The sequence below is a fragment of the Artemia franciscana genome, chromosome 6, assembly GCF_032884065.1.
Source record: "Artemia franciscana chromosome 6, ASM3288406v1, whole genome shotgun sequence".
In the NCBI taxonomy this organism is placed as follows: domain Eukaryota; kingdom Metazoa; phylum Arthropoda; class Branchiopoda; order Anostraca; family Artemiidae; genus Artemia; species Artemia franciscana.
In genome coordinates, this window is record NC_088868.1 from 11,468,220 (window position 1) to 11,494,758 (window position 26,539).

The 26,539-nt window shown below is 35.4% G+C and overlaps 2 protein-coding genes across 2 annotated transcripts in view; both read right to left on the reverse strand.

The window, feature by feature from the left end:
• The window catches only part of LOC136028487 (histone-lysine N-methyltransferase SETD1-like), a 13,835-nt gene extending 12,350 nt beyond the window's left edge, over positions 1-1,485 (reverse strand). The window contains exon 1 of the mRNA XM_065706331.1: positions 1,300-1,485. Within this exon, the coding sequence (XP_065562403.1) occupies positions 1,300-1,485 (186 nt within the window). The remainder of the gene's footprint in view (positions 1-1,299) is intronic.
• Positions 1,486-6,188: 4,703 nt separating this feature from the next.
• Positions 6,189-25,801, reverse strand: LOC136028045 (Parkinson disease protein 7 homolog). The gene is made up of 6 exons (XM_065705637.1): positions 25,676-25,801; positions 16,422-16,583; positions 15,354-15,423; positions 14,259-14,381; positions 9,502-9,651; positions 6,189-6,296 (listed from the first exon to the last, which is right to left on the reverse strand). Exons 1-5 carry the CDS (start codon positions 25,760-25,762, stop codon positions 9,512-9,514), a joined length of 582 nt encoding a protein of 193 aa, XP_065561709.1. The 5' UTR covers positions 25,763-25,801; the 3' UTR covers positions 6,189-6,296; positions 9,502-9,511.
• Between the last annotated feature and the right edge of the window lie 738 nt (positions 25,802-26,539).

Genomic DNA, 26,539 nt, shown 5'->3' on the forward strand with positions numbered 1-26,539 from the left:
CCCTTGAGTTGAATCTTCTCATGTTTGTCTTGTTGAAGCGACGAAGAAAACTGATAACTTTGTATTTGACCGAGTTGCGGCCCCTGAAAAAGAATTGACTAGGGAGTAAAATCCTTGGGCTTTTGCTAGGCCTTAAACCTTTTTAGCTTAGGGGAAGCAGTGCGTTGGAACAACCGTTCTGCCACTATGCCATTTGAATTATTTTTTTAAAAGCGTTAATTCGAAAAGAGGTATGCTAGATGACACAAGTTTTATAGAAGAACAAAAACTTGAAAATACGCTTTCAGTTTCCTGACTATTATCAATGACAAATTTTCTGTTCAAGGGGGTAATTCAGGGATACAAAATACGGGGAAACGATTTCCGTTTCAAAATACCCATTTTGCTAATGTTTGTATAAATTAGAAAAGAAGATGCAATACATTATTAAAAATGTAGAAATTTCTCAACATCTCGAAAACCAAAACCAGATATGGGAAAACAAAATGGACAGTTTGAAACGGAAGAGATTTGAAATGACCATAGCACTTCAATTTAAGGAAACTGAGGAAAAATTCTTCATTTTGTAAACAATACCACCTCGCAGCTTTTGAATTATCATACTTTGAATGGCCGTAGTTAAGTTTTCTTTGGCCCTGAAATCTGCCTTTATACACCACAAGAATATATCTTACGCTACGATGACGCAGAAAACGCTATGGCCCAATAACTTGCTAAATTACATATTTCTGTTCAGTGTCGTAAAATAAGAACTAGGAGCACTCTAAATTTGAAAGATGATCATCTCAAAATCCCTATTTCCGGAAATGGCAATTTTGCTCTAACGGAAGAACTAGTAGCGGTACTGGCCTTTCTTGCACCCGGGGAAAAATCTTGAATAGCGCCCAACCCCTGTCTTTCACAGAATTTTCCGGCCATAATTTAAAAAAAATTCATTTTTAACGTTATTAGTTAATTAATAATTTAGTACTTAATTTGATAACTATTTTAATGATTATTATTTAACAGTTTTTTTTAATTTATTAATTATTCTCATTTATTAAGTACACGCTCAACTTTATTTTAATAAAAAAAAAAATCATTTCAAAAATTAAAAAATGACTACAACCGTCAGATTATTTGTTTGAAAAATAGCACCCCTAAAATTTCTCCGCCTAGAGCAAGTGCTTCCTCTGTCCCTCCCCTAAAATCCCCTCTGGGGAGAAGGTGTATCTCGGTCCACGTAAAAGATTACATAGTCTGATTTCGCCATATCAAGTTCGTGTTGTCAATGGTTCTAAAACTAGGTCTACTAAGTACAACTGGCAACTCATCACAATGAAAATCCACTTGAGGCCAAAACTGCCACTTACGCTCGACCTCCAGCCCCGTCTGTTCAAAGCTTCGCCATTTACTCAATTCCATAAGCTTGCAGCTTCCTTCCAAGTCTTTTTGATGACCTTTTTCTGCCCGCTTGAAGGCGTCCTGCTTTAGGATTGGCCTCATAAATAGCCAATAGGCACAATTTTTAGCAGCCAATCATCGCAACACGTAATTTAACCAACATTGCATATCGTTTTTTATAGCCTTAGACCGTAAGATGAAGCAACACTTCTCACAAAACTTATCATATAATATTAAAGCAAATAGTTCAATTCTTTGGAAATTTTCTGGAACACATATAGGACATCTTCCTTTAACTTTCGAAGCGCTAACATTTCACAGCCATGCTTGACCGCCGTAATTGCCCTGGCTTCCAAAATTCTAATCGAAGTTCCATCGAAAAACTTACCCCTGGTTCCCACTGCTGCGTCAATCCCGACACGATTTTTTCTGGCGGAACGGACGTATGATAGAATCGGATGGAGGTTCACAAAGAAACGCAGACTTTTCCGTCGCTGCGACAAACTATAAGAATTCAAATTAGCCAAAATTAGCTTTTCAATCAGCTCCATGACTTTGGTATTGATTTTTTTTAAATCATAACAACGCATGCGATTTGTCGTATGAGTTGAAATTATTGAAAGCATCTGACATTGCAGCAAAACGGATGGTTTCGCGTCGTTTGTCGCACGATATGAAATGGGTTGTCCTCTCCGCAATCCTTCGCTCTTTACGCTAAAGTTCGACTCTTTGCCACAATTCTGCTTTTAAAACAATTAAAAGCTTTAGCGTAAAGAGCGAGGGATTGCGGAGAGGACAACCCATTTCATATACGGAGTAATTTCTGTTCGTTTTAAGTTTTAATGTCGCTCCTTACTTTCAGTTAAAAAACTAAGTTTTTTTTTATTTAATTTCTGAACGTTTTTGAATTAATGCATGTTTGATTTTGGCTTTCCGCACATAAATTATTAAAATAAAATTTGTATATTAATTCTTTTTTTGGCTAAATGACTTTCTCTTAGTTTTCATCAGACGATTTTGAGAAATAAGGGGTGGGGAAGGAGGCCTAGTTGCCCTCCAATGTTTTGGTTACTTAAAAAGGCAACTAGAACTTTTAATTTTTACAGAACGTTTTTATTAGTAAAAAATATACGTAACTTAAGAATTAACTTACGTAACACACTTTTATATTCTTATATTTTATTATGTATACGAGGGGGTTTGTACCCTCGTTAATACCTCGCTCTTTACACTAAATCGTAAATTTTGTCCCAATTCTTTAAGAATGACCCCTAGAAAGGCCGTAGAATAAATAGTTGAAATTACTAAAAATACTTCAGCATAAAGAGCGAGGTAGTTATCTCCTCCTAAATACCTCGCTCTTTATGCTAAAGTATTTTTAGAACCCCTTATATGCGTAATAATCTCTGTTCGTTTTAAGTTTCAATGCTACTCCTTACTTTCAATTGAAAAAACGTTTTCATGTTTATTTTTTCATTGTTTTTTTATAGTAATGTTAGAAAATCGTGCGCCCTTTTCATTGAATTTTTCTTCCCCCATGACATGTTCCTCCAAGGAAAGATCCTCCCACGTAGGCCCTTTCCTTAAACCCCACCCCCAAACCAAAAAAAATCCCCCTGAAAACGTCTGTACACTTCCCAATAACCATTACTGTATGTAAACACGGGTCAAAGTTTGTAACTTGCAGCCCTTCCCCCAGGGATTATGGGGGAGTAAATCCTTTCTAAAGACATAGTTATTATGGTTTTCGACTATGCGAAACAAAATGGCTATCTCAAAATTTTGATCCGTTGACTTTTGGATAAAAATGAGCGTGGGAGGGGGCCTAGGTGCCCTCCAATTTTTTCGGTCACTTAAAAAGGGCACTAGAACTTTTCATTTCCGTTAGAATGAGCCCTCTTGCGACATTCTGGGACCACTTGGGCGATATGATGACCCCTGGGAAAAAAAAACGCTGATACGCTGAATGCGATGGTGTTACTGTCGTTAAGATCATATGACTTTTGGGTGGTGTTTCCCCCTATTTTCCAAAATAAGGCAAATTTTCTCAGGCTCTTAACTTTTGATGACAAAGACTAAATTTGGTATATTTAGAGATACATTTTGATATATATTTAGAATCAGCATGAAAATCCGATTCTTTTGATGTATCTTTTAGCATCAAAATTCCTTTTTTACAGTTTCGTTTACTATTGAGCCGGGTCGCTCCTTACAACAGTTCGTTACCACGAACTGTTTGAAAGTCTATGCCCATTTGAAATCCGCGTTCTAACTTCTCCATCCATTGTGTCTCTGATTTGCGGCAGTTAAGCATTCATATTTATTGGAATCTACTAGCTTTTAGGATCAATATTGTACGGCATATTAAAGAAAACTTAAAGCGGGTTATGGTAAAATAGTAGCTAATCGTGGTCATTATTATCGAAAAGCGCTCGCATTGCTATACACTAGTTTTTGCGACCATTCAATACTTTTCCTATCTGGTATTTCACCTATCCTGAAAAAAAGACAAGATCTGGCTGAATTGTGTATATTATATTTCCGCTATTGTAAGTTTCTGATTCATTTACCCCGGTCTTATAGGAAAAAGAAAATAATTCGGTATTTCGGGGGTTCTGACATTATTACTCCTTTGCGGAAGTTAGGCTCAAAATTGGAAAAGGATTATATTTTTTCTCTGTGCCCCTTCCACCTCTTAGTTCATTTATTTTCCCGTTAGTTTTCCCCTTTTTTCGCTTTATAGTTGTGTTATCTCTTAGCAGTTCTTTCGTTAGTTGAGTTATGGTTCTGGTATATATGTTTTATTGCTCGTATAGTTGTGTTATTTTCAAATTATACTCCATAATAGAGAGGCTCCGAACACCCAGCATTGTATATTAAGCTCTGAATTTGATGTTTTTTTCTAACGTGACCAGATTCGTCCTGCGCCCTGCGCCCTTTTCATTGAATTTGTTTTCCCCCATGACATATTTCTCCAAGGAAAGATCCTCCCACATAGCCCCCTCCTCTCAACCCTACCCCAAAACCAAAAAAAATCCCCCTGAAAACGTCTGTACACTTCACAATAACCATTATTATATGTAAACACAGGTCGAAGTTTGTAACTTGCAGCCCCTCCCCCAGGGACTGTGGGGGAGTAAGTCATCCCGAAAGACATAGTTTTTATGGTTTTCGACTATGCTGAACGAAACGGCTATCTCAAAATTTAGATCCGTTGACTTTGGGAAAAAAATGAGCGTGGGAGGGGGCCTAGATGCCCTCCAATTTTTTTGGTCACTTAAAAAGGGCACTAGAACTTTTCATTTCCGTTATAATGAGCCCTCTTGCGACATTCTAGGACCACTTGGTCGATACGATGACCCCTGGAAAAAAAAAAAAAAAACAAATAAACACGCACCCGTGATTTGTCTTCTGGCAAAAAATACAAAATTCCACATTTTTGTAGATAGGAGCTTGAAACTTTTACAGTAGAGTTCTCTGATAAGCTGAATCTGATGGTGTCATTTTCGTTAAGATCCTACGACTTTTAGGGGATGTTTCCCCCTATTTTCCTAAATAAGGCAAATTTTCTCAGGCTCGTAACTTTTGATGGGTAAGGCTAAACTTGATGAAACTTATATATTTAAAATCAGCATTAAAATGCGATTCTTTTGATGTAGCTATTGATATCAAAATTGCATTTCTTAGAGTTTTGGTTACTATTGAGCCGGGTCGCTCCTTACTACAGTTCGTTACCACGAACTGTTTGATTTCGGTATTTTTCATTTCTAGCGTCGTAATCACAACACTTCAAAAAGACATTTACCACACTAATAGCATCTGAAGCCTAATTACTTTTAAACTCTTTTAGCACCGTCTCTACTTCGTTTTTACAAAAAAAAACTCTTTCGCTTCCAAATTATTGAATATTTTCTCATTATCTTCGATTTCGTTTTCTACAATTTCACCAAGGCTTAACTGATTCAAAAATCAAAGCCTTATGCAGGGGGACCCCTCCATCCCCCAAAATGTTTGTCAAACTCGCAAAAATATAACAAAAACTAATATGAACAAATTTTCGGTGCGTCTTTTAAAGTTTATTAGTACCCCCCCCCCTCCCAAAAAAAAACGAAGGAATTTAGTGAACACTTCCCCAAGTCCCAATTTAAAGAGATATTATTATTTATTTTGAGGTTAATTTCGATCGATTCCTGAACAAGCTGTTTTATCCCCAAATCATTACTAATGACAGAAAAATTTTCTAAAAGTATTTTGTGGCAGTAGTCACTAAATTGTTTATCAAATTTAATTAAAAATGATCTAACAAAATATTTCGTTAAAACAATTTCTAATAGTATTGAACAAGTTACAAAAAGACCTTTGAGGCAAACTGCCAAAAAAGCAAGATTAGCTTTGAAAGCTTGTATTCAATTATTATTATTTTTTTAATGAATTTATCATCTCACGTCATTTTATTTATTAGTCCTGGTTGAACTCCGTATAAGTAAGGATGCTAGGGCTGTTTTAAAAAGTTTTTTAAAAACATTTTTAGTTTAACTTTCACATTTTAATGTAAGTATATATTTCTGGTGTCGTGCTGAAGACGACCCTTGGACATACGGCTGAAATATTTACTGAATTGAATTCCACTGTCTTGAAAAATTTCCCAATTATTTCTAAGCTGTGTTTGTTTGATATGAAAAGGCAGTGTGTTCTTCAACGCTATTTATATTACTCTTTCACTATCATATTGACCAATCTACTGATTTCAGTTACGTGATTCTATGATTAGTAACTGACAGATACCTCAGTTTTCTCAGGAGAAGTTAAATTTTAATTCAATTTAATAGCTATAGATACTACAAAAAAGGTACTTAATTTCTTCAGTTAGATCGGAGATGGGTTTCTAAGCCATGGGAGTATCGGAGGTAGACCTGAAAAACGAAATATTTCATCAGCGACCTTTAGGATAACCAATAAAAAAAATTTTAACGGGTAACAAAATAAAATGTAATGTATTCGATAAAATAGCACAAGCACGTCAATGAAATTATTGAAATATTTAATACAATTGGAATAATTGGACAATTTAATCATCCCCTATAGAAATTAGCAATAAAATAGGTAAATTTTTTATTTCATTATCGACACAACCAGATTCATAACATGACACTTATCTAATTTTGCATTTATTTTTTCTCAATCTTCCCACTCACATGTCTGTAAAGTTAATTTCTTAGGTAGTCTGTCATACAAGTCCGTCCAACAGGACAATTTGCCAACTTTGGCTGTCCGCAGCCCACATTAAGGCTCCAAAGCTTTAGTGAAGCCACTCTAAAAGGTCCAAAATGGTAGAAGTAGGACAAACTACAGTACTTCCAAAGACCAGAGGCTCCCTTTGAAGGACAGGTCCTAACAGCATTAGTGACAGTGTTCTAGAAGCAAATCATCTCCCTCTTCCTGAGCCACTTATTCTTCTTGTGATTATGTTTAGGATTAAAAATCCTGATATTCTTCCTAAAATCCATATGTTTTAAGAAGAAAATGCGTAGGATTGACTATTCAAGAAATAGACTCGGTCCTGAGGAAGCTTCTCCCGAGTGACACCCCTGAGGGAGACTATCCCTTCAACGACATCGGCGGATTTCTTTGAATGGAGATTCAATGACAATATTTATTTTATGACTATTTATTATTTATGACTATTTTATTTATGATTATTTATATTTATTTTTATGACTATTTATTTTATTTTATGACTTCAATGACTATTTTTATGTTTATTTAAAATTTAAATAGCAGATCAGATAATTTGGTGTGCTTTGGAAAGCAGTTCTTGTTTAAATGAAAATCTACTTGATTGTATAACAAAAACCCGATGCAAAAATTCATCACGCAAAATGCATCATTTGTAAAATCAGTCCACGTACACATAAGGATGAGATATAAGCCACCCAAAATGTCACCTTCGCGAAACTTAGCTAACAGCCACAGATGGGTCAAATATTGGCCGAAGTTCACCGAAGAATTGGCAAAAGGCTGACAATCGTGGGAGACCATCGTTCAGAGGTATTGTTCAGATACCGCTTGAGGCGAAAACACCTGGTCCAGCTGCAAGCAAGTGAGCAAGATTTAACATGGCACTAACATGAATTTAAAACGGCGAGTGTCATAGACTGCGCATGCTTTACACAGCTGAATAAAAAAAAACGATTATAAGATTAGCGTCAAAGGCAGCATAGCACCACAGATTAAAGTTAATAAGAGTGAACTTCTTTGGCATTCCATTTGTAATGGTTATTTGCATTTGTTTTTGTTGTCACAGACCAACTTGAGTTGTATATTAGGAGTCTCCTTAAACATTTCAACTCGTACAGTAGGTGAAAAAAGAAACCTTTTTGAGAATTCTAACAACCGTATTAAGCTCTTCAATTGTTTTTAATAAACAATATAATACCACAACCGAATATGATTGTAAAAAAGGTCGTTGTCAGAATATCAAAAGCATAATAATAATATAATGCGAAGTAATGATAATAATACAATAATAATAATATAAATAATAATAATAATGCGAAGTAATAATAATAATGTGAATTTTTCCTGCTTGAAATACTTCCAAAAGGATAGGTGTGTGGAAAGACCTATAATGGGTGTGCGTGAAAGAAAAAACGCTGAGAACCACATGACAAGGAAGACAAAAATATTTAACTAGTGGCATCCCATCTTTAGGGAGGGAAGTGACATGGGCGAAATCGCCCTTGTGAGTATCAAATGGTCTGATTAATAATTTGCTACCGAGTGAATATATAAATTTGATTATATTACCAAATATGCCTATGAAATTCTTCTATGATTTGAAGATGAGTTTGTGATTTGTTTTTTATTACTTTCATGGTGCTAGATCAAACTTTGTAAAAAATTGTATCGAGGTAAACATTTTGAAACAAGAGTCTACTAAGTAGGCTGCTAAGTAGAAATTAAAATAAAATTTAGAAATTGTCTGTGGACAACAGAAATATTATTCCCAGACAGAAGAAAGAAAAATTACAATCATAGGCACATACAACCAACATTTCAGTTTAGTCTCTACGTTTAAAAAGGGCATTTATGTATCGAGTTTTGTAGGGACCCTTCAGATATTTATCAGAAGGATGAGAGGATTAACAACCCTCCCCACCCGAGGGTACAGATATGGCGCCAACGTTGATGCACTAGATTCCATTCCTCTCAGGCAAACCGGATGTTCAGTTAGCAGCGGCTATAACACACTAAAAGGGTGTAACAGTGTAAACACACAAACAAGCTGAAATTATAATTCCTGGAAAGCTTAAGAAAAAGTTTATTTTTTAAGGCCAAATACCTAACCTCTCGGCAATCACACTTATTTAACAAAAAACCCAAAACTTTTTAGAGATAGGATCCTAAAAAGGATTTTACTGTGCCCTAAGTTCACGAAAATTTAGGGACTGGGGAAAAAGTTAATTTTTTAAGGGAAGATATCTAACCTCTCGATAATCAAACTTATTTAACAAAAACTACAAAACTTTTTAGGGATAGGATTGTCTGTGCTGTCTGTGCCCTGTGCCTTGAGTTCACGAACATTTAGGGACTGGGGAAAAAGTTTATATTTTCAGGAAAAATGCCTAACCTCTCAACAATCACACTTATTTAACAAAAACTACAAAACTTTTTAGGGATAGGATTATCTCCCTGTCCCGTCAGTTCACGAAAATTTAGGGACTGGGGCGAAATTTATTTTTTAATATGAAGGGGAGGGGATAAATAGCCCCTTCCCCCATCCAAAAATATATTTTTCAGATCCCAGGGAGGTGCGAAAAATCTAGCGGGAGGGGGCAAAGAAACTCCCGATTGAAGCCTCTGTTATATCCCCTTTGTTTTTTAGTTATATTTTTAAAGAATTAAAATGGGGGGATACATTTCAACCAAGATTAAAAATATTTGACATAAAGATGGCTTACCAGCTCAAAAATGCCCCCCTCCCTCTTCATAGTAAATTTATTAGTCCCAGAGCCTCCTTTAATGATGCAGTAAGAAAAATGGCCTTCATTTATGAAATATACCTGAAAAAGCAAGGAATCCAGCTGTTCCCCCCAAACATGCAAAAGAAAAAAATACCTTTTAAAAATCAGAAAGCACTATAGTCGACAGGCTGCATAACCATAAACTTCGCAATTTTTTCACAAACTTCAGGTGACAGTAACTCGTGAATTATCAGCAAAGCGAAGTTTATCGCAGTTCCAGGTCCACGACTTGTAATTATTTTGCCTGAAACCAAAAAATTAACAAATCAATTCAAATTAAAGCCAGATCAAACAGACACTTTCAACATATCATAATTTTTGACCTTTAGAGTTATTATTGGACATAGAAAGATGTTCAAAATAAAACTGAATATTTTTAAATCAGACACTAACGAACATCTGTTTAGTCCAAACCTATTCGTTGTTCGTAGCTAGGCATTGGTGACAAGTGTTGTACAGACCTGAATTATTCTTCCTTTTTTTTAAGCGTTCTTAATTGAACGTCTTAACGACTTCCGCACGCCTTAACAGCTTCTGCATAAATTTTCACAACCAGACAATGGTTTTAAAATAGCAAAAGATGACCAGTCTCAGGTGATTAAATGATAAGATAAACACTAGGGCGATAGCAACAGGAGAAACGTTACATATTTCATATTTGTATTCCAGAAAAAGATACATCATGGTTGCAGCGCAAGCTGCAACCTAGTAAAGAGCGAACAACAGCCCATAGTAACCAAAAGTAAAAAACGCGTGTTGAAAAAAACTAACTAGTGAAAAAAAATTGTCATCTGACACTGATTTAGGAATGGCGACTATTATTCCGGTTCGTCCTAAACGTAAAAGTTTATTGCGAAAAGAAATTTATGGTGATTTCGAAAAAAAAGTCTGAAACCTCTCGAAAATGGCAACAGATCAACATGAAAAGTATACCATTGGAATCAGCGTGATCAAAAAGTAGGGTAGAGGGAAATTACAGTCCCCCTCCTTAACAACAAGGAAAATCACTTTTTTGCATCGGTAGCACTGATGTGTCTCCCGTTTTTTTTTTCTTGTTTTTTTTTTAAGGCCTAGCGGGTTACCAGAACTTCATAGAGAGATGCTTAATGACTCATTCAAAAGCTATTTCTCATAATATATGTGTTTCTTATAAATTCCCCCATCTGCAAGTGCCATATGGCACTAAAATCGCACTTTTTGTGCCATTTCTCAAGGGGTGGCACTAGCAGGCTACCAGAACACCATAGACAGATTTTTTTATGGCTCATATGAAATATATTGCTCATATCTACATTCCTCCTATAAATTCCACCATCTACAAGTTCCAAATGGCACTAAAAACGGCATATTTGGTGCCATGTCTCAAGTGGAAAATCTGGGGCTATTGGGCAAGCAGAACTTATAAGAGTTACGTTTAATAACTTATTTGAAAGCTATTTCTCATTCCTACGTGCTTTTTTTGTCAATTCTATCATTCGTAAGTGCGATATAGCACTGAAAACAACACTTTTGGTGTCACTTGTGGAAAATCTTAGTTTTTGTTAAGTGGGCTATTGTTTTGTGTATTTTTTGTAATTACTTACTTTTTTCATTTTTATATACTTTAACTTTAATTGACATACTTTTTCCATTACTATTAGAAGAATGTTAGTCTCTAAGCTTCATGAAATAAAGAAAAAATAAATTTTCAACTGAAAATAAGGTGCAACATTAAAACTTACAACGAGAAGAAATTATTACGTATATGAGGGCGGTCGCCCCCTCCTCAACACATCGCTCTTCACGCTACAGTTTTAGGCACTTATAAAAAAAGTTACTTATTGTTCTAATTAAACGACCCTTGTGTTTCATGAGTCGTTTTTACATAATTCGGACAAAATTTAAACTTTCGTGCAAAGAGCGAGCAAAAGTGAATCGGTAAAGAGAAAGCAAGACATATAAAGAAATTTCGTATAGGAATTCTGGCAAACTCAGCCAGAGTATAATTTCCCCTAAAGAAATCACCCCATGGAAACTTCACTCTCCATGGAAAATTCTCCCAGCAGAAATTCGTCTTCTCCTCCCAGCCAAAAATATATGCATACTTCTCAATAAAAAATAAAACAATGGGCAATTTTTTCAAGTTGAAAATCTTTCTCTAGGGCTTTAAGGGGTCATTTTATGTCCAAAGACATAATTATTGGGCCTTTCAACTATGCGAGAAAAAAAAGCTATCTTAAAATTTTAATCAGACGATTTTGGGAAAAAGTGGCGTGGGAGGGGGTCTAGTTGCCCTCCAGTTTTTTGGTCACTTAAAAAGGGCACTAGGACTAAAATGAATCATTCCCCCGAACGTTCTAGACCCACTGGGACGATACGATCACCCCTGGGGAAAAAAACAGATAAAAAGCATTCGTGATCTTTCTTCTGGCAAAATTCATAAAAGTCCACATTTTTGCAGATATGAGCTTGAAACCTCTACAGAAGGGTTAGTTGATACACTGAATCTGATTATATGTATTTCATTAGAACTCTATGACTTCCATAAAAATCCAAATACAGATCATTGAAATATTGACAGTTTTTTCTGCTCTACCAAAAGTTTTGTATTCATAAAACTTTACAGTTTCATAGAATATAGTTAAACTAAGAGAAAAGGTTTTTCAACTAAGGTAAGGAGCTAAAACTTAAAATAAATATAAATTACTCTGTATACAAGGGGAACACTTTGTTCATTAACCAAAAGATTTTTTAAGGCTTTGAAATTTTTTTTTCCAATTGTAAATTTTCTTTAAAATTTGAAAAAAGGTAAACTTCACAATAAAGAGTAGGGAGCTAAGGAGCAGGCAGCCCCCTTCATAAAAAGACTATTCTGTTCAAATAAGTTCCAAATCTGTTCCTTACTTTCAGTTAAAAAGCTTTTTTTATTTAATTTCTGATTGTTTTCCAAATCACACCAAGGCATATAACCAAGATATAATTAGAGGTACAGGTCCCTTAAATCCCTGGTTAATTGTTTTTAAAATTTGTAAATCATTAATTGTACGTTCATTAGTACCATTCAACGTTTAAACTTGCAATTTCAATTTTGGACGGAATTTTAATATACTTAAAAATTGGTAATGAATACTAATTTTGGTGAAAAGTCCTTGTTAATATTACGATTAAAGAATTTCCGTTGGATGAAAAGGAGTATAATTGTTTGAATGGATGGAAATTAAGTGAGACTTTTGATATTCTGCATAACTGAAGCCGTCACAACCTTTATAATATGATTTTCTTATCGATAAATGCATTACATACATTCGTTTAAATACATTGAAGTACTTAATATAAATAGAGAAAGAAAAATATTACCATTTACAATTGCTGAAAACTACGTTCCTAGCAGTATTTACCACCCCATAGAAATCCCCCCCCCCTAGAAAAAGCCATCTATGTGCTTTCAGATATAGGAATGTAACATTTTAGCTGTATAGAGAAACATTTTAATTAATTCCTACACCCCCATACCTCTTTCAACATTTATCTGAAGCTCCTCAGGCAGAATAAGCCTCAGGAAGAGTATATAAGAATATACCCTATCCCTACCTAGACAATGACTCACCCCATTCATTATAGCTGATACGCAATTACAGATCACCAGACATAGCCTAACTTCATTACAAAAAAAGCGCATCAACTTGGTTGAATCCAGTACTGCCATTATTTGGCATTACTTCTTTTGCAACTGGGAAGCCTAGAATATAGTTATTGATACTTTTAAATCAATTAGCTTCTCAGAATTTTAAACTGATTACAAATTCGTCCTCTTCGGGGTAAAGTCGTAGTCTGGTGTCCTAAACCACCTAAACTGTCACCCAACCATCACTGCTATTTTGGTGTCTGCCCCCCCCCCCTGGAAAATTTTCTGCCGGCGCCCTTGGAGTTTCATTCTTCATTCCCTCTCATAAAGTTCTTACTTCCTTTAAATATGTTCTGGTGACCTCTTTTCACACTATTAAAGGATACACTGCGTTTAGCTGGGCCTCCAATAGATTGTCAAAAAGCATAATTTTTAGCAACTATCCATTCTTCATCCACAAAACGTAACCCAACCATCCTAACTTGCTTTTCATCTTAGCCAGTTGTCTAAACCGTGTTTTTGTACAGCATATTGTACGAATACCTAAAACAATCACTAGACAATGTTTTTCAACACCTCTGAAAAATATCTAGCATATTTTCCTAAAGTTTTGGAAACAACCATATTTCAGAGCCATATCCGACGACTTTCATTAGCGTGGCTTTTAGCTACCTAATTTTAGCTCTAAAGCTTGTCCTTTTATTTTTCAATACCCTTTTAAACTACAAAAAAAACTCACTATACCTTGGCTATTCTGCTTTTTACGTTTTACTACAACCACTACCCTTACTAATGACGGTATATAAAACTATCACTTGGTATTTGAAGTTCTCTTCTCTGTACATTTTCTTAGTACCTACAACAAAGTTTACCCAACTTTATTTCAAATCTAAGCCACTTAGTTAACACACAAAAATTTCTTAACATTATATCTCAAACCTGTTCTTGTCCTCTGAAGTCCCGACAACTCTAAAAATCAAATAATTTTGTTAGCACTTTCACGAAGGACATTCAAACCATCTGCGTTATTGAAATCTAAGAGTTTTATTATCCTACTTAATGCCATTCTTTCCCAAAATTCTTGTTTAAAATAGCTCATTAAAAAAAATTTACTTTTCAAGTTTACCCCCCCCCCCATCACAGGAATATTTGTACATACTCACCCCCCCCCTTCTCTCCGAAAATTTTCAATAAGTGACCACCCTAATAATTAAGACAAAAAAACATAGAAAGTAAAAAAAACACACCATCTTTGCACGCTATTTGTTCTGAATACTGATAGCCACCAGCAACCAGCTTGTCTTGAACACTTGGGTGGGATGTGACCTTCTTGCCAAGGCCAATGCTATGAGTCATTAGACACAATGGACCTAAAAACAACAATATTTAAATTAGAGATAAACTGTCTCCAAGCTATTCAAAACTGCTCTATAGTAAAGTAAGCCGTTGATATCAAAGTTAGATAAGTTTCCCGCCACACACAACACTTTTCAAGAGTAAGGAAGGAGCATGTTACTGATAGTTGGCACACAATCATAAACGAATCTTAAGACGTGGCATGGCCCGAGTATTGACAAAAGAAAAAAAGTTTTAAATGCAATCTTAAAAAGAGATGTTTATTCACTTCCAAGCAGGATACACTATAGCTGAATCTTAGAGCGTGAAAGATAAAAGGGACTTCAATCATAAAAATCAGCACTCATGACGACCACCATGCCAAAATGTTTCTTCAAAAAAAAAAAAAAATCAAGACAAAAAAAATTCAAATATTTGGATAGTACATTGCACTGTCAATGATTTTGAAAACAAGATAGAATAGAAAATTGGTGATCGCATTATTTTCACTCAAAATATTTGGACGGTACTACAAAAAGGCCTGTTGCAGAAACGAGAGTTAAGCTGGGCAAGCGTACCTAAGGATATAGTCCCAAGGCGAGTAAACAAGGATCAGAGGAGATACGCTACTGCACAGCAGCCAGGTAACAAGGGTCTGGTATTGATTAAGTCCCAGGCGGCGATTTTGCCACCCCCTTCCATCCCTCCCCCAACAGCCAGCTAGTACAGTGTTTCAACTTTATAATGTAACTCCATTATTTAAGAAGTATTGCTACCTATATGCCCATCCCAAGCCTCTATTTATTTAAGTAAGGAAATTGTAATAGCACATCGAAGGAAAAAGCTAACACATTGGGCCGTAATGTGTATACCGGAGAGGGTCACTCCCAAGTAAATTGGGTCTAAAATATGAAGAGCCGTACAAAAAAGAAATCTTTGTTCGTCAGATCTGTATATAGTTCGAATTCAAGTATATATAGTAGCAATAAAAGAAAAGATGAACTCACCAGCACAGATAGCAGCAATAATAGATCCCCTCTTTTCGTGGTTTTTCAGCAGCCTGGCGACCTTTGGACTCTTAAAAAAAATAGCTTTAGTAAAAAGTAACGCTATTGTACCTGCATAAGGTTTATAGTTATTGCTACGTAAAGTAAGATGTTTATAAACCCAGAAAAGCAAGGAAATGGTCTCGTTGTACCCCTCCCAATTTTTTTCTCAAGAAAAACTTCTCGTTTAATAAAAATTAAACTATTGCAGAATTTGAATATGGAACCTCTGAGCGTATTACTCAAGACAACCAGTAGGGTACTTCATTTTTAACCAACAATCTTTCCAAATTCGGCACTTTACTCCTTTTACTAAGTGTTTAGCCACCATCTTAATGTTTATTCTTTGCCATTCTCCAATACCTGACAACACTTTGTCGGTTTCCCCTTCCAGTGCTCATATTTTTATACTTGCAACTTCTCAAGAGAGAAAGAGAGATGGGGTTCATGGAAAGAAAATATTCCACTAATAGCTAAATTGGATGTTTATCAGGAAGTAAAATTTTTTTGTATTTACACTGCTACATAAGCTGGGTTGAAGATAGTTTCTGAGCTAAGCTGACAGTTATTGTTAGCCCATGAAAATTGAACTACTACTTTAGAGCCATGGTAGTATAATATAACATATTTAATTTCTTGAGGTTAACAATTGCTGTTTGTTCCAACAGCTTTTACTTACATAAAAAACTTAGATGAGAAATCTTGACAATCAAAATCAACATAAACCATAGACTTAACAATCAGGTTTCAATCAAAAGTGCCAGTCCAGAATTCTGTGATGCACTGCGTCCTGAAAATGACTGGTGAAAACAAGTAATTTTAGTTAATTAACCATCTTTGGCCCACCATTAGATGGTGATGTTGCGCATAATAGATAGATGATGCCAGTAACAAAAGTATTGAACTGACAACTCTAGCAAAGCAAACCCAGAAAAAAATTACTTTTTGGTGACAGACCTACCTCAATGGCAAATTTATCTAAGTTCAACCAACCTCAATAAATAACCAAACTCAATAAATGTAACATACCTGACTCAGATTTTCAACCCCTTTGAGTCCTCCTGGTACAAGAATAACATCATACACAGCTTCATCATCAATATCATCCAATGATGCATCTGGAACAATAATGACCCCACGACTACAAGTCACTGGATCCTTACCATGAAGGCTAGCAAGGGTCACATTTATCTGTTAAGGATAAATATAATTAGAATTCAGGGTTTTTTAAACTCTGCTGAAAGCAAATCAGGCAGAAGTTAATAAAAGGAGAGGGGAATCGTAAAGATATTCAAAAAAACAAGATTTTTATTTTGAGTAAATAGAAAAAACAAGAGCTGTAAGATCTTTCATTTTATGTCTTGAAGATAGAAGCACCTATGATATGTACTTTCTTTAACCAAACTGTAAATTGATTAGCAGGGTTGCCATCTGCAGTGATGAAACGAAATATACTTCTTTGGAATTTCCTTTTCGTTTTTCTTTTATAGTCGCCTTTTCGCATTCTGTTCAGAGGGTTAAACATAACCGTTATAATATATTTTATTTCCGAGTCTGGTACCCTTTGTGCCTGTTCTATCAAAACTGTTATGACTCACCAAAATCTTTAGTAGAAGTGGTTGTAAGTTTTGTTTCTTTACGAAGTCTAAAAATAGCCAGATAAATTCTATGGCAGGCTAAAATGTGACCATAACATAGCTTTGGAATACTGCTATCAGAAAATAACAAAACTATTTCATGATGAAATACCAGAAAGTGATATAAGATTCAGTAGAAAAGAAAATTTTAAAGTTAATATTTTTGTAATTATATGCAATTCTTTTTTTAGCAACATTAAAAAAAGATCTGAGGAATATAAAACTATTAAAAATAACTTTTCATGATAGTGATGTAAGTGACTCTTCAATAGAGAAATTAAAATGCTTTGAACAAGATTTAAACCTAGCAGAACTGAAAAATGAAGCATTACAGTATAACTCTTTTATAAGTAAAGCCAGTATCCATGTGGTCATTTCTTCAGGAAAATAATATTATTACAACATTCCCTAATTTAAACATAATTCAGATAATTTATTTAACCCTTACAATAAGCAACGCAAACGGTAAAAGATCATTCTCAGTAATGGTCGAAATAAAAAAGAAAAAAATAGAGTCCACATTAGACTCTAATGTGGCTCAGTTCAATGACTGACTCTCGTTTTGGTTCTGAAAAGGACATGGCATGATTAGTTTGTAGACATGTTCAAAGTAAAGCCATCTTGATAGTATTAGCAGGCTACTATAGACTAGCTTTAGAATTTGTGTCACAGCTTGAAATTCACTATTGTATAGAGAGAAATAACAGGATTTCCAGAGTTCATATTTTGTTTTCTTTCATCTTCATTTCAAGTCATACTAAAGCATAGAGTCCACAAAAATAGTTCAAATGTCAGATAAGAAAAACTCCAGTGTTGGCGCAAACCCCAGGGCCAGAAGGTAGGCGCCAATAATGCAGTAGGTTTCAGACTTTTACAGTGAAAGAAGGAGGCAAACTCCAAACTTTTATTGTAGAGATTTTTGTTTGTTTCAAGTTAGATTTGCATATTCAATTTAAGTTTTACTCGTTTTAAGATCTATTAACTATTTATATTAGTAGCTATTGTTTGTTTGTTTGCTAAGATTGTTTATTTTATTTCTGTTCGTTTTGGGTTTCATATATGCCTCAATAGCAAAATATTTTTTGTTCGTTTTAAGCTTGATTTGTATATTCAACTTAAGCTTTACTCGTTTTGAGATTTATTTATTCATTTATATTAGTAGCTGTTGCATGTTTTTTGCTATGAATGTTTATTTAATTTCTGTTTGTTTTGGGTTTCATTTATTTTTCAATAGTAATTTCTGGTTGTTTTGAGTTTGATTTATTGTAGGTTTCTATTTCTTCATATCTTAAGTTTAACATGACCTTTACTTTTCTTTAAAAAACTTCTTTTTCAGAAAGTGTTCTTTTTAAATTAACCATAATCAAGTGCTTGCTTTAGCTATACATATTCATCACTAAAATTCTTTGGACGAACTTATGTGATGGGTGCTGTATGTGACTTACAGGTTTTTATCATCTGACTGAATCCCTCCCACACTGAAGACAGACAATCAGCATCTACATAGATAATTAAAACGAAATCCTTGTTACTGCATTTCCTTGATAGATTTTTCATATTAGACGGGAGCACAGATAGGAGTATTTACAGCACTGTGAAGGGGAAATATTGTTAATGTTCCCTGACAGCCAACTCATGGGCCAGGACAGATAATCAAGAACTGTTTTTGTAGTTCAGGCAGGATATTTTACTTTTACAGACTTTCTGAAGCTAGTATATGTTCTGAATAGCAACATGGTTTCAATTATTTAGAATACAAAAGGGTCGAGAACAATGGAATACCTATCCTTTCTGAAATGTGAGGAATGATCCTAAGGAACACAGATATTTGACAGTAGGCGTATGTTATAGTGCCAAATATCCCCTTCAGTTGTGCTTAACAGCAGAATATGGTGGTAGAAACCTCCTGTAGCCATCCTGGGAGTGGCATGGCATCATAGTATTTGGAAAACATCCCAGTCTAGTCTCTATTCACGTTTTTACTATTCCTTTACACTGCTGAAGAATTGACAAAGCAATTCAAGCATTTGGTGGTTTCTGTTTTGTCCAAAAGGACATTTCAAAGGACAGGGTTACAGTCTTGACAGTGCCATAACTATCAAAACCTTAAATCCACCATGAAAGACAAATTGTGATTTTATTTGCCCCTTGGTTTCCATTCTTCTACTCCCAAAAAAAGCAGCATCCATTCTTAGTCATATTCTTGTAATCTGTAAAACTATAGAAAGTATATTTTATAGTAAAACTCAATCAACAATCCCTCTCTGTGCAGTGTGCCAAGTACTTTTTCTAAATCAAAGTGAGGATCAACGTGACACTGGTCAGCCTCAGCACATTGGAGTCAGGCTTCCAAGTAGTGCCTGGTTGCTGTCTTCTCTATTATATAATTTGTCTATGCCAACTTTTCAGTTTCTCTCATACTCTGATCAGACTGCACCGTTTCATGGAGAATACATTTATCCTTCTTTGGTGTGTGGATGCTGAAATCAAACTCCTTGAGAAAGTTAATAAAGGTCTCCCAGAGAAAGATAGGCTTCTAAGTTTTTCTGTGGTGTTCAGCATAGAGCCTGAATAGGTTTGCTTATTTTTGAAATTTTGAGGCAGATACTTCTTTCTAGTAGAAGAATAGCAGTAATAGAATCCCAGAGCAAGTAAGTATCTTATCCACTTTCTTGGATGCTTATAGACATCCCTTTTTATCTTATTCAGAGGGTTTGATTTCTTATCCATTCTCCAAGAAAATCCAAAATCGTTGTTCTTAGCTACATTTCTTGAAGAAACTCCACAAGATCTAGGAATTGCACTAAAAATTTTTAGACAAACTTTCTTCTTATTTTCATCATCATACGAACATAACAAGGCACATAATATCTTACAGTGTCATTTCTTTTTGGTTCTGCTTTCAGAGTTTGCTCTGAAACAGGTTCGGAATGAGTGAGCACACAACCAGTCTTTTTATTGGATTTTATTGCCAAGCCCTATATAGTAAGAAAAGATCCCTTTTCCTTGTTTGTCTGAGAAGTTTTTGCAAAACTTACACCTTGGTTATTCTGAAAGACAAGGGTTTAGTCTGATTTTTCTTGCTTTAATTTTACTCAACCTTTCTGTCAGTTTTCTTTCATCTCTTTTCCTAACTCTAACAAGATTTTCTTTCCTTGTTTTATTTGTACACTTTCTTTAAGTGGAAGACATTCTTTGCTTTCTGATGCTCACATGGTCAGATGAAAAGCCTCTTTGTTGTCTGAGGCTTCCTCATCTGAGTTTTCATATCTGAACTGGTTATGTCTACTTCCTTGCTCTCTGAATCGAAGGCTTGATTTCAGGTACCCTTGCCAATTAAAACACTAGCTTCATGTAAATCAAAGTTTACTTCAGACAAATCTTCAGTTCATATCTCCCAGCTGAGGTGGCTTAGCTTCGTTGTTTTCAATGGAAATGTAGTCAGATCCTGAAGAACAGTGGCTCAAATCTCCAGAAATTATACACATAACTTACAAAACAATGTGTTAATTGGCATTAGAAATTCAGTAGGAACAATGACTATCTTATCTATGATTTTGCTGTTGTTGCTTCACTGCAAAAATTATTTTCTTCTGGAGGCAATATATGCTGCAATTAAGAAGCTGCAAGATATGTGGTTTCTGCTCAACACCCTTGTATGGTAGTCCCAGATATGTTGTTTCCACCATGTCTATATCTCCTGACATATGAATCGGAAGCAATCAAGATATGCACCATTCAACACAGAACTTTTTGGCAAATAGAACTGTGTTAAAAAGTGAAAATCACAAATTTTACAAGATACGCAGTTTCCACTTGACACCAACGATATGACACTTCATGATGGCATTACTAGGTTATTTTTATAAAAGGAATTGGTCTAGATATAAAATTAGCCTTCAAATGAGCCCTTAAAAATCTCTCTATGATATTATAGTGTCCAGCTACCAGCAAAGAAAAAATGGACATCAGTGCAACCTATGCAAAAAGTGATTTTCCGTGTCTTAATCTTTAATCTTGATCTTAAGATCGTTTTTCTTAATTCCTGTAGCTTAGTTTTTGTTTAAATGTTACTATTAAGGATTAACTGAAAAAGGAACCACTCCTGCATCAGGTAAAAATGGTATTAAAAGAAATGTTTTAGAACTTTTGGTTAATAAGGGCTGTGTTTTGCTCTTTACTAGGTTGCAGCCAATACTGCATCCATGGTACATTACAAGATGAAAAATAACAAAGAACCATATTAGAGTCAGCAAACATATTGCTGACTCTAGGAGGGAGCATGGGGCAAGCTAAGTCTGACAATTTCTGAAGTGATGATAGAGTTCTAGGAAACTAACTTTGATACTCCATCCTTAGGTAGCATAGGATTGGTGCATCTCAACACGGCAAAGAGGTCTAAACATTGCTAAGCTTCATGCCAAGCAAAGTCATGGCTGATCTATTGCAGGGTGACCTTGAAGAGTGGCACCCTTCTAGGAAATTATAGCCTAGTAAATGAGACAGCATTTACATTGGATTCTGATTAATGGATAATTCTTCAGGGTTTAGTTTATTTTGGGCTGCCTGTAGCAGCATAATATTTCTAGGAATTAACATGCAATGAGTTGGCAGTAATAGGCTTGAGGTTGTCTGTACAGGATTTCAACTCTTGTTGATAGAAGAGCATCACCAAGTGCTGAAAACCATTTTGTGGCCCAAGATTGCATAAAGCCTCCATTCAACCGAGGTCCCAAAAACCTTTTACAATCTGGTTCTAAGCTGGCTTAGGCACTTCTGTGTAGACTTGAGAAGATGTCTCAGGCCCCATTCTGCACTGGTTCTGGGACCATGGCTTTTCCTGTAGCCAAAAAAAAATTCAACGAATTAGAAAATATAAAAATTAAAACTTGGAATATTCCAATGTTAAAAAATGACATATCAACATTTTGACTGACAAATTCAAACACTTCAAACTGCAATTATTTAGAGTTCAGAAACTCATATCCTAGGAATAGAAAACATGAAATTAGGTGATAGGGAATTTTTTACTCAGGCAGGAAGGATGAGGCAAATAGACAGGGAGTAGGGCTCATAATGAATAAAGAATCTGCTAAGTCTTGTTTAGGTTGGGAAGGTATTAATAATATAATGCAAGCTTCTTATTTTATGACTAAAAAAAATTATTTACAGCTGCAGGAACAAATAGACAGGGTCCCAGGTAGAAATATGAAGAACTTATTGGGATATTTTAACACCAAGGCCAGTAGAAATGGAGATAAATGGTAGCCTAGGTAACCTTGAATGTACAGTTCTAGTCTAGGGACACAATGATCCACAATTTAATAACAAGCTTCAGATCGACATGAAAGTCATCAAGAGCTTCGTGAAACTAGATATCCTGAACAGAAATGATGCTTTTGAGTTACCTCTTGAGCCCCAAAACTACAAAGATGTGAAAGATGTGTTGTGAGGTCCCAATACAGAAGCTTATCTGAATGAAGAAGGACCATCAGGGAAAACTGTTGAAGGAGTTTAGGCTGACGTGCTTGGGATTCTACATTGAACTGGCAAAGCAGATGAGAAAGCAGGTCAATCAAAAAGATAAGACGTTACAATCTCTCGAGTACTTACACCCGAAAATTGCCGCGAATGGAACTGTTGAAACGATTAGTCCTTTGATCAGCAGATTTAGCAGACTCCTGGGGAAAAGTCAGAGTGAGATAAAGTCTCCTAGAGACACTCTCAAAAACCAGTGGCTGAGCCTGCCAGATTTCAAAGAAGAAATGATCCTGAAGTCTGGTGGTGAAGAGCTAGTGTCCTCACCATCTTATTTTTGGAAGCTCTTGTTTGATGTGAAGAACCCAACAGCACCCCCAAATTCTTTGAAATATAAAACTTTTTGTTGAACTTATGCACGTTACCTCACTCACGTGCTGGTGGCAAAAGACAGTTTTCTCAACCAACAAACATTAAAACTATGTTGTGAAATCGGTTGGAAGTGAAAACTGTCAATTCCCTCATCCATGCACCATATGTGAAATTCAACACAGTCTTTCCCTTATAAAGGTCTTTTCATGCTGTCTAGGCTCTTCTGTTCAATCCATCTTGAGCCGCGAAGATGGCAAAGGCCTAGCACAAAATATTTCGGATTTGCTTAGACTTTTGTTGTGCACCATTCTGCTTTTGGTGGAAAGGATTGCGATTATATAAGCCTTTCTATTGTCTTTTACAGAAGCCGTCAACCTCTTCTCAGAAGAAAGAGATTGGGCAGTGAGAAATGGATTTTCCTCAAAAAACCATAGCTATGACACCAAAAAGCCCTTCTCTTTGGTTTTCTGTGCTTTTTCTTTTTTATTTCAACATTAAATTGAGCACATGTGATTTTTGTCTTGTCACTATTTGCAAAGAATTGACATTTCTTTTTTTTTGGAAGAATAAATTATCTTTACACAGAACAAATGATATTTGTCTTGTCATTATTTCTCTCCTTATCAAGTTTCATCTCCTAGTTAATTAATCCCATGAATACGTTAATGTTTGGATAAAATAACGATGTGGTTGTGTATTTTTGCAAGAGCAATGTTACCAAACGCGTTGGCAAAAGCCAGATGAAAAGGATGTGAAGCACGTTCAAAGCCAAGCACCTTTCACTCACTTTTTGATATCAGTCTGCAGGGAATGGTTGACAAACTTTTGCAGAAGATCTGATATACTACTGAAGGAAAATAGGGGGCAAGGGCAATTAAGCCATGTAGGCAGCAACAGACATTGTATCTGTGATCTGCTGGTGCAAATCTTTTAAGCCCTGTCTTCATTATGGCATTTTCCAGCCAAAATGGCTGGGGTGGCTCATAGTGAAGACTGGTTTTATGGCCGTTTTTGTTTTCTCACTGTAAGAGTAGACATTTTGGCTGAAAACGTGAAAACTAAATAACACATTTTGTCATTCATCTTAGTTGTACTCCAACTTTTCTTTACATTCCTGTAACACTGCAAACACAGCACAAATGACTCAAAATCTTCTGCAGTTATTATTATTTAAGAATTAACAAAGCTTCTTGACTACTAAGGTCTCAGCCCTGCAGTGCATTCCTTCAGCATGATTTGACCTCTGGGTCCCGTATTACCAAGCTAAGGTCAAATCCACTGCACCACCACAGGACAAAAATCTTCTGCAGTTCATGAAATAAGACTGTGCTTTCAAATTTTTTGCCAAAAACGACAAAAATGAAAACTGTCATCCAAAAAGTGGCAAAGCCAGTTCTGGTGCCAGAAAACGCCATAATAAAAACAAGGCTTTACTGAGTTTTTGGAAGAAGAATAACTAGTACAACCGAAGGTTCGAGAAAACCCGAGAAATTGTACTGGATTCTTTTTCTTCTTTGCATATTAGGTGATTTGGGGTTTTTCATGGGATTTTACTTATTTTAAGAACCACTTTGCTTTTACTTGAAGAAGAATAACGTAAATCTGGCCATGGTGTTGTGAGAAAGCCATTTAAAGCCTTTTTTATGTCAACTTTTAAAGTATATTGCCTAATTTTCTAGGGAGACACTAAAAGTGTCACGTTTTTGCTGAATTTGACACTTTAGTCCCAAAAGGTTTTGGCAACCCTACTCCTTCTCTCTCTAGAGGGCCCTGACCTTTGATGGCCTTTAAAAATATGTGTATTATAAAAGTGAAATCTTGCAAAATAGATCTTCTGCTTAATTGAAATACAATGAAATTGTTTTCAGCTTCATAACTTTGCTCAGTTCCATTTTATAAGGTTTTAAAGATATACAAATACATTTCCTAAGTTAAAAAAGAAAAAAACATTGATATGGCTCAAAATTCTACTCAAATAACAGGAATTACATTTTTGGAACTAAAGGCAGAGAAAAAGCAACTAGTAACTGAAAATTAAGGTAAAATGTTGTTTTGTCAAAATTTCAATAGGTATAGACTTGTCATGTAGGCAAATTTCAGGGCCCTCTAGAGGGAGAAGGAGTAGAGGTAGGTGCTTTAAAATACCTTCCCGGGACATACTTTAGCCTGTAGAACCATCCCTGAAAGTTTCATTTTCCTAACCTTAACCCTTTCCAAGATCGCAAGAAGTCAATTAACTAGAATTTTACCAAAAAATTGAGGTAGGCCTATAATTTTTTTTGTTAAAATTCTAATGGGCTAGGTAGGCCAATAGACCTGTCAAGTATGCCAGGCAAATTCATAAGACATAGAAATTAGCAGAGAGTTAACATGGTAACTTGGTAATACCTTCCTGGAGTATTTCTTGGCCTGTGTTTATTGCTGAAATTTTTATTTTAACTTAACCCCTTTCCAAGATAGTGAAATACACCCTGTCTAGAATTTTATCCCTAACTCTATATTATTACCCATTTTTCTCATTTATCAATAATGCCAAAAAGGGCACTTTGAAACAGTAATTGGTCCAAAAAGGACTTAATTTTCTTTTCTATAGAGAAATGTAGTACCTATGGGTAAATTATTACCACTAGATTTCTTATTCTATGCTCTTTCGACAGACAAAATTGCTTTTGTGACAATTTACAGGTAAATTTAACTGTTTTACACACAATAGGCCTACTAGTAGGCTAATTTTAGTTGTTCTTAATAATTTAGAAAAGATCTTCATTCAGTAAACTAAAAACAAGCTTTAATTACTTCAGCACGTCTAAGAGTATCCACAGAAGCTACTACTTCTGTTTCTTCTGAGCCTTCAGCAAGTAAAACGAGGCAAGTTTTGGCCATTTTGAATATTTTGCTAATTTTGTGGTTTTTCGTACAGGGTTGCCGAAATCTTTTGGGACTAAAGTGTCAAATTCAGCGAAAACGTGACACTTTTAGTGTCCCCCTAGAAAATTAGGCAATATACTTTAAAAGTTGACATAAAAAAGGCTTTAAATGGCTTTCTCACAATGCCATGGCCAGATTTACCTTATTCTTTTTCAAGTAAAAGCAAAGCGGTTCTTAAAATAAGTAAAATCCCATGAAAAACCCCAAATCGCCTAATACGCGAAGAAGAAAAAGAATCCAGTACAATTTCTCGGGTTTTCTCGAACCTTCGGTTGTACTAGTTATTCTTCTTCCGAAAACTCAGTAAAACCTTATTTTTATTATGGCGTTTTCCGGCAACAGAACTGGCTTTGCCACTTTTTGGACGACAGTTTTCATTTTCGTCGTTTTTGGCAAAAAAATTGAAAGCACAGTCTTATTTCATGAACTGCAGAAGATTTTTGTCCTGTGGTGGCGCTGTGGATTTGACCTTATCTTGGTGATACGGGACCCAGAGGTCGAATCATGCTGAAGGAATGCACTGCAGGGCCGACGCAGGGACCTTAGTAGTCAAGAAGCTTCGTTAATTCTTAAATAATAATAACTGCAGAAGATTTTGAATCATTTGTGCTGCGTTTGCGGTGTTACAGGAACGTAAAGAAACGTTGGAGTACAACTAAGATGAATGACAAAATGTGTTATTTAGTTTTCACTTTTTCAGCCAAAATGTCTACTCTTACGGCAAGAAAACGA